Genomic DNA, 16,799 nt, shown 5'->3' with positions numbered 1-16,799 from the left:
GGATTTTCAGTAAATTGGCAATCCTCTGAAGCATAACCCTTCCCCCCTTGTTCCACACCATTGGATTGGAAAGCTTGGAAGTGGCCTAGAGAAAGGCCTTTTAGTTCTCTCAAGACCAATAAAATTTATGAGATACTGTGCTCTTCAGAGGATTGGACTGAACGCCTCAACATGAATTGGTCCAAGAAGTGGTCTGCAAGTAAATGGAGACAAGAGGTTGGAAACATCTAGAAGGCCAAATGCGAAGAGAGGGACAAAGTTTTCCTATGGTAAGTTCTTTTTGGTTTCATTGCAACCGGAGATAAGGTTTAAATCAAGAGTCTTAGGCAAAGGTGCTTGTATCAGATGCAAACACGCCAATGAGACCCTCATGCACCTGTTCTGGGAGTGTCCAAAAATCAAAATCTTAATGGGAGCAGTTTGCAGGTGGGTGTACACTCATCTGGACACTTCGTTCTTTAGACGGGACCTTGCAATGGGTTCCAGACACATCGACAATGAAGATCTCCTAATTGATATATGCATAACTAGAGCTATGATATTGAGGACTGTTTGGGAATCCAAAAATGCAATGCTTTTTCAGACAAAGTATGAACCTCTAAACACAAATCTAGTTTTGGAAACATGCTGGTGGCAGATCTGTAGTAGAAGGAATCAGAATACCAAGCTACGTGAAAGGGATCGGAGAGCACCACAGACGGAGAGTGAGAGAGAGAAGGAGACACACGACACACAAATATGGGTGGGGAGACTCAAAGAGTGAGCAACCCCCTATACACTTATGCTATGTATAAGGTATACAAGTTAGTGGGTGCCCAGATTCTGGGCGGCCGGGCAAGGCACAGGCACCTATACCCCAACAACCTCCCACTTAAAGGCGACTATTCCTTTAAGCAAGAGAACCTAGTCTAAAGACTACAAAAGGCGAGAGAAAATCGCTCTCAACCGATGCCCACTCGCTGGCTGTGATCGTGTGCATCCGGTTGTCCTGCTCCCGTGTTAGTCCATACACCACCAGACGTACTGCACACGTACTGCAAGTATGTACGCAATACTTGCATATCTCCCTCGTGCACTATGCCATCATCAGTCAACAAACGACTGACAACCCCAACTGCAAATGCTCCCACTACAGCTGCGATATCCAGTCTCAAGATCAACATCTCATACATGAGACCACCGAATGCCGATGCAATGCTAGCGGGCCCTACTAGCTCTACGAAGCATGCATCAACATATATATCCCTGGCAATAGGCATCTCTGACTGACAAGGCGTGTCAGCCACATGCATCTCCTGACTGTCCGTAAAAGACGCATCAACCTGTCGTGCAACCTCAGAGCAAACCAACTGCTCTAGGTGTCTGTTGGAAGACATATCCTGCACAACTATATCCCCATGCTCACTGTCGAGCATAGAAAGGAATGACTGCATAATCGCTGACATCTCAGCCTCCTCTGCAATCATCCACTACAAACATGACCACTCAATCTGCTGTGACTCACTAGAGCTCTCATGCTCTAACTCCTTATGCATATACTCTTGCACAACGTCCTCCTGTCGTGACTCACTAGAGCAAGACCGCTCTACCTGTCTATTCTGCATAGAAGTATCTCGCACAACTGACTCTCTGCTTTGCTCAGTCACTAGCAAAGCATGCATGTCTGACTCTGTCACCTCTCTGTGTGACTGCTCAAGTCGTGCCCCAACTGTGTGCACAACGAGCTCACTACTCTGCACTCCATGCAAAGCACCCTGCAACCCATGAGCAAAAGAGACTGTTCGGGTCTCTCGCTCTCTGTATGGCTGTAACAAGATTGAGACTCGACCATCTCGCACCAGTACTACGTGCAATGGGTACCATGTGCCAACTCTAGCACCTCTCGCAATCACCAGCGAACCCAAATGCAACGCAAAAGATCGCTCAAGCAGCGATACCCGACATCCACTATCTCGTAACTGTCTGACTGAGATCAAATCTCGTCTCAGATTTGGCACATAACGCACATGACGCAGGGTAAATCTCATACCACTGGGCAAGGACAAACATACGTCTCCTGCACCCTCAATGTCATACACAACACCATCAGCCATGTGCACACAACCAAAGTCTTCCACTAGAAAACGTGCTAAACCACTCACGATGCGACGTGACATGGAAAGTAGCATCTGAATCTAGTAACCAATGTGAAGACAATGTGCAATCCGATATACATAAGATCGTCTGAAGACAAGCTAGATATAAATGGGACATCGCCGTCACAAGCATACTCAGTAACCACCGTACTGATCTCACTAGCATCTGTCATGTCCAAATATGCATCACACATCTCTCGCCTCTGTTGTCTTAAACGCCTGAAACATCGACGCCTAATGTGCCCTCTATGTCCACAATGCCAACATGTCAAGTCTCTATGCCGTCGAGACTTGCGTGTGGGACCAATCTCTCCCATGGACATAGAAGTGGGACTAGACTCCCCTGTAGACATGGATGTCGCGTACATAGCATGTAAACTCTGCCATAAAGCATGAGTTGTAGTCTCCCTCGAGACCAGCCAGTAAACAGACTCAACCAGATGCAAACGAATCATAGACATGGCTAACTCATCAAGATCCTGCCAATCATCATCACGCATAAACTTGGGCTTCGCCGATAAACCACGCAAGGGTTTATCCTACCCCAAATCCGCCAATGCAACAAGCATATGCTCCTTCCAAGCAACAAGATCTGCACCATCAAACTGTGTCAGACCATAACGATGGAAGTCAAATGAAAAATCAGCCATAATGCTCACAAAAGAGCAACCAACAATAAGTAGCAAATGTCAACCAAATCAGCCCTAAACTGGCTCGAATCGCATCAACAAAAGTCTGCAAATATGGCTCAAAACCTGATGCAAAATTGCACCAATAACTGTGCAAAACCTTGCACAAAATCACAAGTCAATATGACTCGAATCCGGCTACCTAGCTCGTAGCCACACAAGCATACATCACAATATTCACTCCTGTGAGTGTGCCAAGATAACTGTACGCCTGCCAAACTGTGAGCTAATCACCAAGCCCACACTGTGCAGTATCGATGCATACAAACGCACAAATCTCCCAACTGCAGAGAACACCGCACGCAAATGCTGACTGTAACCCACAATCTCTACCTAGATCGCATAAATGATACGCATAAAACTCCTGGGAAAATTTTGCCAGAGTTTCGACGCACAATGGCTATCAACACAAAATAACCATTGTCCTGCAAGCTCAATACAATGAGCAATCAATGCGCATCAAACTACACTCGACATACATGCATAAGCTCTGCAAACCTGTGTCCAACAAATGCTCACAAAGAGTACCACAGATGACCATACATATCATCCACAACCAACCTCTGCACTTGCTCACAAGATCTACTGCTAACCACATAAGCATACATAGAGCATTACCCGCTCAAAGACCATGTATGCAAGCCACAACACTGCAGAAGAACCACTCAACTGCAACTGGCAACACTTGTGGGAGTACTAGACTCAACTTGTACCTGGGAGTCAAACCCGATCTTGTAACACCTCATATGTGCCTGCTACCTGCAGTGTGCATGGGTAAGCTGTCTGCAGCAAAGAAAACAACAGAGCCCAAAACTGTCTTGAAAAATAGTCTTTGTGTTTTTAATTTCAGACCCACCTGCACTCCGAATCAGAAAACAATTCCTTCTACAAAGTCGTAGAGCTTGAAGCCAGCTCCGTTTTGAACCAAAAAGTTTTGAAATCGGAGCTTTGTAGCTCAAGTTATGAGCAAAACAGTAGACTGCTGTCAAACTGCCAAAAACTGAACGACTTTCTTCTGTGCTTCTTTGAGCTCATAGAAAGGCTCAAACTCACTTCCCACCTCAATGCGTGAGCTGAATGCATCAATCTCATAGTGCTTCCATGTCTATGGAAGCTCCAAGCTCCAATCTGTCGCCGATGTAGCCGTTGCAAAGCTTGTCGAGAAGAGGGAAGATGTTGTACACAGTGGGCTGATCTGTAGAGGAACTGTGGACTGATCTGTGAGCACTAGGAAGCTCCTGAGCGCTCTCCTGCAAGCCTCTTTATGGCTGTCCACAAGCCTCCTCTATTTCTTTGCTCAGATCTGTGACTCCTCCGCCATAGCCGACGAGTTCATCGCGAAGCCGTCCATCTACGCTCTCACACCTGTCGCTCTGATACCAATTGAAGAGGATCGGAGAGCACCACAGACGGAGAGTGAGAGAGAGAAGGAGACACACGACACACAGATATGGGTGGGGAGACTCAAAGAGTGAGCAACCCCCTTTACACTTATGCTATGTATAAGGTATACAAGTCAGTGGGTGCCCAGACTCTGGGCGGCCGGGCAAGGCACATGCGCCTATACCCCAACACTATGCAAGAGATGTAGTCGAGGGGATATGACCTCCTTTTTCCCCCGCGAAAGAATCCTATGAAAAGGATATGCCAGGGCTGATTGTAACATTCTGTGATTAATGCAAATCAAGCTCATCTGAGCATTTAAAATAAATAAATGGACTTACTTGTGCAATAGGTTCCCGCCCCTCAAGTTGCAACCTTTCTTATTTCTACCTTTGTCGCTCTCTCATTAAGGTACTCATAACTTTCTTTATCTCATTTTGTTGCATACATTTAAGAGTTGTACTACAACAAGCATGCCATACTTAACCAAACAATGCTCACAATGTGTTATTCTAAGCTGCAATTTTATGGCCGATCATATTTGGCAAGTCTTCTATAAATATTTCTTGGAAGCTATATCGCCTACCCTTGGTTGTTTTTCCGATCATATTTGGCAAGTTTCTCCAAATCTTTCGGAAGCTATATCACCTAGCCTTGGTTGTTTTTGACTCTTTGATGCAGGCATAGGTTGTTAGATGATGCCTACAAAGGTGCCTTTCAGTAACCAAAATTGATATTTTACCCACAATTGAAGACTAGAGTGCTCCACTTTTTGATTGTGCACACACACCCATGTTGTATGGTGCAAATTTTAAAAGCCCTCTTTACCCATTAGTGATTCCCAATGTGAGTGAAGGGAGGTCTTACCCAAGTGTGTGGGGGAAGTGTCTATCCCTTTTACATAAAAAGTGTAGTGACATCAGCATATATATAAGTTGATGCATACATATTAGAGGATGTTTTGAAACACAACTAATGAAGCTTTGTAGTGGATAGAACAAAAAAGAACCTTTGGGGATCAAATACGATAATAATGTAGATGCTAGAGGTGTGCAAGTTGCCCTCAGAGGGTTTGGGGTAATTCGCAAAAGGTTAGGAGAATGGAGCTTCAAATTGCTTGTTGGTTTGCAACAGTGCTCATAGGCACTAATTTCAAGAAATTGGGATGCTGATACCTAGACCCTAACAATTGGCAGTGCACGTAGGGTGTCCCTGAGGTAGTGTACATTTTCCACCGATTGAGCTGTAGAAAATGGCCAATAAGGGCATCTCCATTTTTCTACAAAGTAGGTAGAGAAAGGAAATACTTTTTGCAGCTAATAATAACCTGAATGCAATCAATCACAACTGAGACTTGAGCAATGCCCTAATGGTCTAGCATAGATTTTGCCTAGGAATAATGAGATTTGAAGTTATTAAGCCCTCACAAGACTAATGAGGTTAGGAGGTACTTACTCTTATACGACTTTTATACCAATTGTTAGAAATTTTGGTAGATAAAACAGAGTTGCGTTCAAAATGTTATTAACATAACTTAATCAAAATTATTTGGATACTCAAGACACTAATGAGAGTGGGCCAAGAGAATGGCAACTAACTTGGTTTGATCCACTCATAACTCACTACATGTACTCGATGTATATGCATGTATAGACAAGGGACTTTTTACAAGGGAATGGGGCAACTAGGGTTTCCTTTCATTAGGAATTCTTTCCCTTGAAATAGAGGAATTTATGGGCTCATTTGGAGGGGAATCCACAACCCATACAAAATGGCTTTTGGTAGCGAGAGAGATGACTTCCAAATGGCAAAGGGCACACCCCCAGGGGGATACATACAGGGAAGCATAAAAAAATTGCCTTGGATGAGCTGTGATAAGCTACAATGATGGACAATAGGTGGTGGTGGAAAGAATCCAATGGTGAAATTAGGGAGTGGTGCAAATCTTAAACCAATATACTATGTTTTTTCGTAACTTTAGCCAACCTTATTTGACGGTTGTAAGCTAGTCTATCCACACACACGCACACACACAAGACGACAGAGAGAGCAAGGGAGAGAGGTTGGTGGAAGAGCGGCCACCGATCCTTGTTTGATAGTGCACACTAGCGCAGAGGGACACCTGTGCCAAAGACTTCATTAATGGTTAGAGGATCAAAAACCTGTACATGTTTGTGGTATATAACTTCACCAATCAGACATGTTCATGGAATTGAATAGGCACGGCCCTTGTCGACGCTAGGTGAGCAAAACACCTAGTGATATTTTAACCAATGATTCCTCTCTCATTCAACAATAAAATATTTCGTTCCAAAAATTAATTTTGTGTTGTGGATTATTCTCAACCCTAGTCTCTCTCTCTCTCTCGCCCGCGCGCACACGTCCAAACGCGCACCTCTCTCTCTCTCTCTCTCTCTCTCTCACACACACACACACACACACAAAACGCGCGCGCGCACAAGCTCGACAATTCGATGCCAGATTTGTGCTATCTGGTCTTTTTGGCCCTAAGTGGATTGCCGCCTGTCTTGTTCGCAATTCTTCTTCGCGAGATCTAATGGAGCAGCCCCTTGTCGAGGCTGGTTACCCTCCAGGCGAGCTGAACGCAGAGGCTTCTTCTGCTTGGCAACAGCAACAGCAGCAGCAGCAGCAGCAGCAGGAACAGCAGCAGCAGCAGGAACAGCAGCAGCGGCAGTATCCAGACTACTCTTATTACTCCGGGTATGCCTCTAGTACTCCCTACAACAATCAGCAACATGCCTACCCTCCTCAGCCAAGCGATGGCCATGTTTATCCATACTCTGACGCATCTCATGGTAATGATTCTAGCGTTAGTGGCCATGGCACCGCTTACCCTTATTCACACGGTTCTGGTTCTCATCCCCCTGACGGCCCCAGGTATGGCTACAGCTCTGATCAGATGTCCAATCAAGGTTCGTCATATGTTTATACCTCCTCAAAACCCAGTGACCTTTCTGGCTATGCCTATCCTCAGCAGGATGGCTACTTTCAGACAGGCGAAAAGAGTAGCAATGCTTATGGCTTTTCTGTTCCAGATCAGGGCGCACAAGGTGTTTACAATGGACAAGGTAGTGACTTGCATGGAAATTATAGAGCTACTGCTGCAGATGCTGCTACTGGATCTGCTCCTGATGGGAATGGTGATCGTTCGGCAGAAAGAGAGGGGATAGGAGGTTGGATATCTGAGGAGGGCCAGCAAGAAAATGGGGCAACCACAAAAGAAGAAAGACAAGGGGTTGGGGGGTGGATAAATGACGTGCAAGATCAAGTGAACGCCCCTAGTGGGGTAAGCAATGAAAAGGCGTCATCTTTGACAACTAGTCAGACTGAAAGTAAGCCGGCTGTCTCAGCAGGAGAGACTAGCACTGGAAGAAAGCGGCGTAGCAGGTGGGAACCTCAACCTGATGGGGAAGGTGAGGGTCAGGATACAGCTGAATCTGGTGGCAAACGGAGGAAATCTCGCTGGTCAGCTGAGGAGCCCAAGTCATTGTTCAATCAGATCCAGCTTCCAGGTTTTGTGAAAGAACTAACGGGAGGTGCAGAGCTCGATCCTGAGGTTCAGGCTCTGAATATCAAGCTTTTGGATCTCAATAGAAGACTGCAGACCGGACAAGTTCTGGATGACAGAGAGGATGGTAATAGGTCACCCTCACCTGAGCCCATATATGATAATATGGGGATAAGGGTCAATACCAGGGAGTTTAGAGCACGAGAGAGGCTGACTCATGAAAGAATTGAGATAATTTCTGAATTAATAAAAAGAAATCCAGCTTTTAAACCTCCTGCTGATTACAGACCTCCAAAGCTTTACAAGAAGCTGTTCATTCCTGTCAAGGATTATCCTGGCTACAACTTCATTGGCCTAATTATTGGGCCCCGGGGGAACACACAGAAAAGGATGGAGCGAGAGACAGGTGCAAAAATTGTGATAAGGGGTAAGGGATCTGCCAAGGAAGGGAGGTTACCACAGAAAAGAGATATGAGACCGGACCCTGGAGAGAATGAGGATTTGCACGTGCTTGTTGAAGCCGATAATGCGGATTCTTTGGAGAGGGCTGCTGGCATGGTTGAAAAGCTTCTTGTTCCTGTCGATGAAGGATTGAATGAGCACAAAAGGGCTCAGTTACGCGAACTAGCAGCTCTCAATGGTACTATAAGAGACGACGAGTTCTGTCGCCTCTGTGGAGAGCCTGGCCACAGGCAGTATGCTTGTCCTGCTCGCAACTCCACGTTTAAGAGTGATGTTGTATGTAGAATTTGTGGGGATGGTGGCCATCCTACGATTGATTGCCCTGTAAAAGGTTCTAGTCCAGGCAAGATGGATGATGAGTATAAAAACTTTTTAGCTGAGCTAGGTGGTGGAGCAGATTCTGCTAACAGGGCAGGTGCTGGGGATGTCGGTGGCCGACAGATGGGTCCAACAATGGCTTTACCAGGGCCACAGGGAGCCAATCCTCCATGGTTAGGCAATGGGGCTAGTCCCCGCCCAGCAATTGGTGCTCCTGGCAATCAGTCATTTTCACCTGCCTCATCAAGGTTTAACAAGGATGGGGATGACCTGAATCTTTATGTAGGGTATTTACCTCATACTATAGATGACGATGGCTTGATTGCCTTGTTCTCCCCCTTTGGAAAAATTGAAGATATCAAGCTTATTAAAGATCGGTTGACTGGTATAAGCAAGGGATATGGATTTGTTAAGTTTGCAGATGCTGTGTCTGCTGCGCAGGCTGTGCAACATATGAATGGCTACAGGTTAGAAGGCAAGGTCTTAGCAGTGAGGGTTGCAGGCAAGCCGCCTCCTCCAGGTGGTCCTGGTGTGGCTACTGGAATACAGCCTACGGGCTTCCCTCAGCAGTCACCAGCACAAACTCAGCCATCTCCAGCGGGCCCACCTCCACCTCCTGGTAATTATATGGGCCCACACCCTCCTTGGAATGCACCTCAAATGCCTCCTTATAATCCATATGGACCTCCTGGTGGGCCCGCCCCTCCTGGGGCTCCTCATACGGAAGGGCACATACAAGCTGGCCCGCCTGGGGCTCCGGTCCCATATCCACCTTATGTCAGTGCCTATCCAAATGTAGTAGGGCAAAGGCCTCCATCATCTGCTCCACCTGGTGTTGTTCCTCAAGCCCCTCCAGGTGGTACGCCAAGTGTGTCGGGCTCACAGGCTCCTGGAGTGGCTTCAAGTGCTCCCCCCTTGATGCCAAGGCCAATGGGACTGCCACCTGGTGTTGTGGCTCCTCTCGGTCCTCGCGGATCGTATCCCCCATATCATCCTTATCCAGGGTTTTATGGAGGTCCACCTCCACCAGCAGGTGCTGTTTTACCGACACCTAGTGCAGGCCCACCTCCTCCATGGGCATTGACAAGCAATGCATCTACTGCACCAGCAGCACCAAGTACACAGCGGACTGAAGGAGTAGAGTCCGAGTATGAAAAATTCATGTCTGAGATGGGGCGATAACAGGTATGCTTGTTGTAGCCTTAACATCAATGTCTTCGAACTTTAATCATTTAATGGCATGAAATTTGTAGTATGATTTGAAGATTTCTTGATGGTTGAAGGTGTGTAGGAACACCTCTATGGTGCAGGCATGTACTAATATGGTGTTTTAAATGTTTTTTATGTCACTGATTGACAGGTGTGGAGTATGGTTGTCTAACTCTTTTGTTGACAGCAGAGGCATGGGAGCAAGAGTTTGACCTTGTGGTTGGAAAGATAGCCGTCTACTCATTTTTACATTCTGATCCATCAAGTACTAAAGGCTTTTTTTTCGTTGTCTGTTATTCTTGGGGATGCTACGGTACTGCGGCTTCCTAAAGATGACCAACCTTGGAGGATTAGGCCTAGTTCCGATTCTGATTTAGTAGTCTGCTAATCATGGTTAACATTTGCTTCTGCATCTTAGTAAAGCTCATGTTGCCTTTGTTCCAGCAGCTGGAGGGATAAGCCAAGGTTCTGTGTCTTTTATTGACTTATTTTGCACAGGTGTCCGTGCTTTCGTTACTGGAGAATTTTGACAGCCTTTTTTTAACAATCTGTTTAAGGTTTGGAGTGCATATTGTTAACTCATGGATCCTCTGTTGAATTGATGTCAGGATGTGGTTTGGATTGATTTCCATTTGTTAGTTTGCAGAGTCTGAAGTGAGCCTGTTTCATGGCTTCAGCCATAACCATTTTATTTGCTTATCTCTGTTATCTGTGGTTTCTTTGGATTACGCTCGGTTTTCTCACACTTATCAAAGAGGAGGTTAGGGTCTTTTTTTGTTAACCTGAGCAGGGTGCACTTACATTGCTAGTGCTAGCTCTGCATTATGCGCCTTCTAGCAGGTGATTAGGAGCACTGCAGAGAGTACGTTTGAAAGGATGAAGGGCTCTTCAGGTGACTGTTTCATAGCCTGAACATTAATCTTCGTTTGCCTTTTTCTTTCTTACAGGTGTTTGTGCCGAATTAGCTTTCTACGATGTTTGTGCTGAGTTAACTTTTTTGTTACAGTGTGTGCTCTGAGCTGTACTCGTTTTGTTCTATGGAATGAACGATGTGTTATGACTTCCTATGTCGTCTCATAAACCATACATTATATGATGGGGCATCTTGAATTCAGGTTCTGACATGCCAGTTGTTCGACTGCTAAATATGATAAAATCTAGTTATTGCTTTTATTCTATGAGTTTCAGAATCAGGAGATTGTAGCCCTTGTTGGACACGCCTGATATGTAAGCTTCTTTTGATAATCTGACCGAGATTTGGTGTTATTCTGCACTCTCATATAGTTAGACAGGTGGATTGCTATGTTGCTGCAGTATTTAAAATGGGAACCCAGCCTTCCTCCAAAATTAGAATGTTTATGCCAAAGGAGTTCTTTCATTTTTTGTCTTAGCACGTTGGGAATGGAGTGCTTACTTTTTCATGTACCCCAGCTGAAAGGAGAGCAGGATTGGGTCTCATGATTGCAGTTGGACTGTGGAATGTGCTCACCCCTGTTCATTAGACACTTTCGTATTTGACTCGGTGATAATTACTTGAACTTTCTCTTCTAGTGAGTTTGCTGAGCTGTGTCATGAACAATTATGAACATACTTGTCAGCTGTTCTTATCATATTGTTTGTATCTGCATTTTGAGTACATTCATGCCAGAAGGCTCTTGTAGTCTGTTTTTAGTGATTGCTGTATATAACGAGTGCTAGATTCTTTATGGTTCTTAGTAACCATAAAGTCTACCTAAGAACCAGATTGCTGAGCACATTTTGTTGTGTGATGCTAAAAACATTGGAGTGGGTTGCATTCATAACTATTCTGGATCGTTTTCTGTTTCATATCAGCAATTTTATGACAACCAACCTTGCAAACATATTTACATTTATTTTATGTTTACTTGTAAATAAAATCTGTCTCACAATTGAAAACTAGAATCACGTAATGAATCTGTCTTACAGTGTCTTACTTGTGCGCGTTTGTGTGTGCCCGAACATGCATGTACTCCCATAGGCATTATTTTCTTCCCTCTTTGACATTGATTTGTTGTCCACCCTCATTTAGTTTCCTTGATATCACTGATGCTCTTAGTGGAAGTATCCTGGTCGGGTTCGGGTTCTATACTATGCAAAGAGATATTAGGTAAGAAAATGCTGGAGGAATTTGTGTGGAGGGTAAGGGCCACAGATTTCTGTTTGGGTGTCCTCTCACTTATCAAGGCACTACATTTCAGAAAAGTACGAGAATTTTTCTGGAGTCATCCATTGTCTGTCTCTGTCGATTTGGTGTGACTATCCTGAATTATGGTGTAAGGTGGTTGCTTGATGGGCTGCTACATCACTCATCCATGACAAGTAATCTGCATTTTAAGTTGGCAGGTTACAAGGAGGAGCTCATAGATATTCATCTTCTAAAATTTTGTTTAACACTCACAGCATACCCTGGACAAGTTTCAGCTATGGTACTTTTCTAGGTTCTAATAAAGTGCTCATGTTTCAATTATCTAAAATTTTGAGCTCTCAATCCTTCCTTTTGCATGCTGACTGATGTGACTAGAGATTCTGAGTGGGTTTTCCTCTGATACCACTTCCAAGAACATTTGATAGGTGATTATATTATCGAGTTCATAACTTGCTGAACATCCACCACATTATTGGGTAGTGCCTACCCAATAAGTAAAACTCTTTCATGTTTTTCCTCAATTAGAAAAATAACAAGTGTAAGTCCTCGTTTGTAGAAGTGGAATATTTTATCAGGTACAAGATAATAGAGCTTTCTTTTGATATTACATCAAATACAGTAAATATATATAGAGCGACCAAAGGATGCCAAATTTGGAATGTTTACTTTGGCTTGCAAGCTTTCAAGGCCTAGTAGTAGTTTTTTAAATTGTTTCTTGGGTGGCCATCCTTTTGCCTAGTTTCTCCCTGGCTTGTCAAAGTGGGGTCTTTGGTAACTTTCTTTCGAGGGCTTCTCTTGTATAAGTAGTAAATATGCTCGATGACCAAACCCTCTTCGGTAGAAATCTATTCTCATAAAAGACTTGATCATTGATGAATCACACAATAGTTTCCATAGGACATTACATGCTTGCCCTAGGTATGACTTACACATTATCTGCATACAAGGGGTGGATCCAGGTACAAGAAGATTTTGAAATTTTCTCATCTAGGAAAACAGTCTTTTTCAATGGTTTTCATAGAATGCATAACATCTTGAGCTTTTGCTTGAGAGCCACCGCATACCTAGCTAGGTACGATTGGGGGCAAGGGACCCCCCCTTGCGCCCCTCCCCGGGCCGGTTGTCCCTTGCTCCCAATTGTATCTAGCTAGGTATGCGGTTCCTCCTCACAGAAGCTCATGATGATGAGAGTTAGTATGAGGGAATTATTGTGAGAATTTGTCCTAAATTTCTTGTGTTTCAATTCGAGGGGGATTGGGTCAATTTCAACGTTATTGGCCTATCTTGTGAAGAGAAGGGTATGACTAAGGTATATACAATTGAACATGTTGTAAGGTGCATTCCATATAATCAAGGCATCAGTTTAGATAGCTCCGTCCATGGTAGTGATTGGGATATAGTGAACATTACTTTGGTTTATAAATTCTTGTGTAGAGTGTGCGAATGGAATGACCAGTCATTTATGAAGTTTCCCTTTGACATTTGTCTCTATTTTTCTGTTGCTAATTGAAGCCAGGTTTCACGATTGACATCCAGTTACAGCCCTGCCATAAAATACTTTTATGTACTATCATCATAGCACCCCAGATCAGCTCTCAGATGTCCTACCCTTGTGTGGAAGGATTGTAGTAGTGCAGCACTGATGTAAGGTTTGGACTTGGAACAGAGGGTGCTCCTTTGACTTATAAAGACTTGGTGCAAGGTTGGTGTTGGTGTCATGAGGATGGTCATGCATAGCAATGTCATGGAGGATATTCCTAGTGCATAGTGCATTGGCCCCAGACTTGACAGTGAAGGGAATGGTCCCTTGCTGACCATCTCTTGTTTTCTTGGTGTTTGATGGTTAACATGTTGGTTCTTGTCATGTTCAATGATGCAAAAACTTGTGCGTATAGACCTTTTGAATGTGAGTGCAATCTCTCTCTCTCTCGCTCTCTCTCTCTCTCTCTCTCTCTCTAAATTTCATTACCCTTTCTACGAACTTATGAGCCAAGAGCCATACTATCTTTATTTTCTACAAACCAATTTTTTTCTGGCTCACCCATCTAGCCAAGCAATTATTCTAAACTTCACATTGCGCTCTTCTTACTTCCTATGGCATCCTTAGCTCCCATTGCTTTCAAAAGCCCCGTCTTAGTACTTCTACTATTTCCTCCGGAAGTCTATGCATCCTAGTCACTGAAAGGTTGCCTTCATTCGCAAAAGCACCTTGAGAGGGAACATCTTCAATCCCTCTTCTTTTGATGGATTTGAGGTTAAGGTTAACCATACCCCTTTCTCTACTCTTGCTTTAAGTCCCATCTCTTTGAAATTCCAACCCTTGCCCAAATCCCCTCAAGAGCCTTTGTAAAATTCGCTCTCACCTTGCTAACTTGCAAATGAAACCTAGCCCATTCCATAAATAAACCTTTGAGTGTGGCCTTTTTTCCATCATCTGGAGCTATCTTCTTGTTCTCCACCTTGTTGGAAGAATGGACCCAATACTTTTAGAAATTTATAAGGACTTTCTTGTAATAGCCTGCTTCATGTTGTACTCTATAGGACCACCACCCATGTAGTTAAGCAGCCTCCATCTACCTTAACACTAGAAAACCCTAAAATTACTATCCATCCAAGTATGTGATTAATCCTTAGAGCACATGTACATACACATACCTATTTACAAATATCTAGAGTCATCAGATGAATAGATGTATAAATGCATCATATACATATACATACTCTCCCCACCCCTAATTTGGGTATGTCCTAGTATTTGCATCTCCTCTCTACTAAAAAATATGTCCTTACTTACCTAACTCTGCCAAATAGCTTTACACCCACAGTAGCCTCCTATGAAGGTCCAATCCCTCTCTAAGCTCATCTCACATTGGGCTTTCATTAGTCTAAGAGGGTTGCACCCTCCCTTTGTCCTTGCCATGCATGGCTTCATTTTGAATATCACTTCTCTGTGTTTTTTCTCCCTCATGTATCTTCATTGATCTGTAATCTGCCTGTACCGCTTTGAAGTATGCTTTGAGGGCTCTTTTAGTGTGATATTCTATTGGTCACTGATTTTGGAGTGCTTCACCTGTCTTGCAACACATGGAGATTCTCGAGGGTGCATCTTCGTCTTAGGTCCTTCATTGTCTGTCTATTTTCGTTTGATTATGTGTGTTGACTACCTTGGAATCTTCTATGTAATGATGCCACTAGTTTAGCTAAATGTTCTTGCTTTGCTCACCTCACTTTGGCACTACATATAATGACATCTTCACAACTGATTTTTGACATGGTTGTCCAACTAGAGAGATAGCTTAAGGTTTAATTGTAGGCTTGTTTTGATTTTTGCCCAATTTGGTATGATGACACATTGATTATGTACCTAATTTGGTCTTGAAAATTAGGTACATTGAGGATCTACCTTGAAAAAGATGTCTTGCTTTGGTAAAAGGCCGTTGGCTTATGCTTGATGACACATGCTCAAGGGTAGATGGGGTTACCGTTTACCTCAAACTTGGGATCTCCTTGGGCGTGTTGTTTGTGTGTTGCACTAGGTTGTTACAGGTCAGGTTTGTAGTAAAAATGCCATTTTTGGATCATTTTTTGTAATCGACTTGGGCACCCCGAGTCGAGAATTTGGAATGACACATGAGAAATTACTTAAAGATAACTCAACAACTTATCACAATTATAGAAAGAGACGACTCAGCCCATCGTAGTTCCTTGCCCAAGGTATTGGCCCCAAAATATGGTGCCCCTTTTCGTATTTTTTAATATATTAATGCTTTAGCAAAGTACAAAGTCCGAGGGTCCTCTCTCCTTAGTGCTTGCAAGCCAATATGAGGGAGGAGAGACCCTAGTTACAACTGGCTTCTTTTGTGATGGCTTTAATTCTGATGTATTTATTTGAATCTTTGTAGGGATCTCCTGGCCTTATACCCCCAAAAACTTACGACGCTTGCATTTAATTATTATGTATTTATTTGAAGCTCTTGTAGAGATCTTCTAGCCTTATATCTCAAAAAACCTATGACTTTTTTTTTTTTTGGGGGGGGGGGGGGGGGGGGGGGGGGGGTTACTTACTTTAATGGGGGCTTTGTGGGGACCTTACCCCTAGATAGAGCAACCCTTAAAAGGGCATGAACTCTTCCCTGGCATGATAATTGGGTACTTGTCTTGCTTGATTGCAGCTTATCCTTGCATTTAATTTCGTCTCTCCTCCTGTGCTGGTTTTTTTGATGCCTTGACATCTCCTATTTGCACTCCTCCTACCCCCCCCCCCCCCCCCCCCCCCCCCCCCCCCCCCCCCCCCCCCCCCCCTCTCTCTCTCTCTCTCTCTCTCTCTCTCGCCCACGCTCTCTCCTTCTTTGATCCTTGGGCTCTCTTGAATCTAAGCCTATACTATTGTCTTGAAGCATTTGTGAGCACTAATCGGGGATTGCTTGGGGATTTTGCCACTGGCTTCTGTTGTGATGGCTTTGCTCAGCTTGAAAATATTGATGGAACTCCACTTACATACATCGCTTCCTATTTAAAAAAGTGAGGGGTTTGAACTCCCTCACTTAGCTTTGACTAATTGTGTAAAAACTGTGAAAGAGAGTGAGGGTCGCTGTGTGTATTTCTGGTTTGAATATTACATCATGGAAATTATTGAACAACTTCCTGCCTTTGAGGTGTGCCTAACCATGTGTTGTTTATCTCTTGGTTAATACATTGAGCAAAAACTTGGATTACTTGTTAATTTTGGAAAAGGTAGGAAACCTTAGTATTTGTATGTTTTGAAAGAAATCAAAAAATTCACCTAGCAAAAGGAATGCTGACCTTTTTTGAGGTTGTTGTTGAAAGAAAGAAAGAAAGAAAGCAAGTTGTCCTTAATAAACAAATTCACACTAATTAAGAACTTTTTAGGATAGTTGCTAATATAG

At 43.8% G+C, this 16,799-nt stretch overlaps 1 protein-coding gene across 1 annotated transcript; it reads left to right on the top strand.

The window, feature by feature from the left end:
- The first annotated feature begins 6,603 nt into the window (after positions 1-6,603).
- Positions 6,604-11,275, top strand: LOC147417600 (uncharacterized). Its single transcript, XM_086507557.1, has 2 exons — positions 6,604-9,701; positions 9,877-11,275. Exon 1 carries the CDS (start codon positions 6,765-6,767, stop codon positions 9,696-9,698), a length of 2,934 nt encoding a protein of 977 aa, XP_086363683.1. The 5' UTR covers positions 6,604-6,764; the 3' UTR covers positions 9,699-9,701; positions 9,877-11,275.
- The last annotated feature ends 5,524 nt before the right edge of the window (positions 11,276-16,799 follow it).

This window comes from Adiantum capillus-veneris, chromosome 30 (genome assembly GCF_014529385.1).
Source record: "Adiantum capillus-veneris isolate H3 chromosome 30, ASM1452938v2, whole genome shotgun sequence".
In the NCBI taxonomy this organism is placed as follows: domain Eukaryota; kingdom Viridiplantae; phylum Streptophyta; class Polypodiopsida; order Polypodiales; family Pteridaceae; genus Adiantum; species Adiantum capillus-veneris.
The sequence above is the reverse complement of the archived record's forward strand: the minus strand, read 5'-3'. Positions and strand labels throughout refer to the sequence as shown.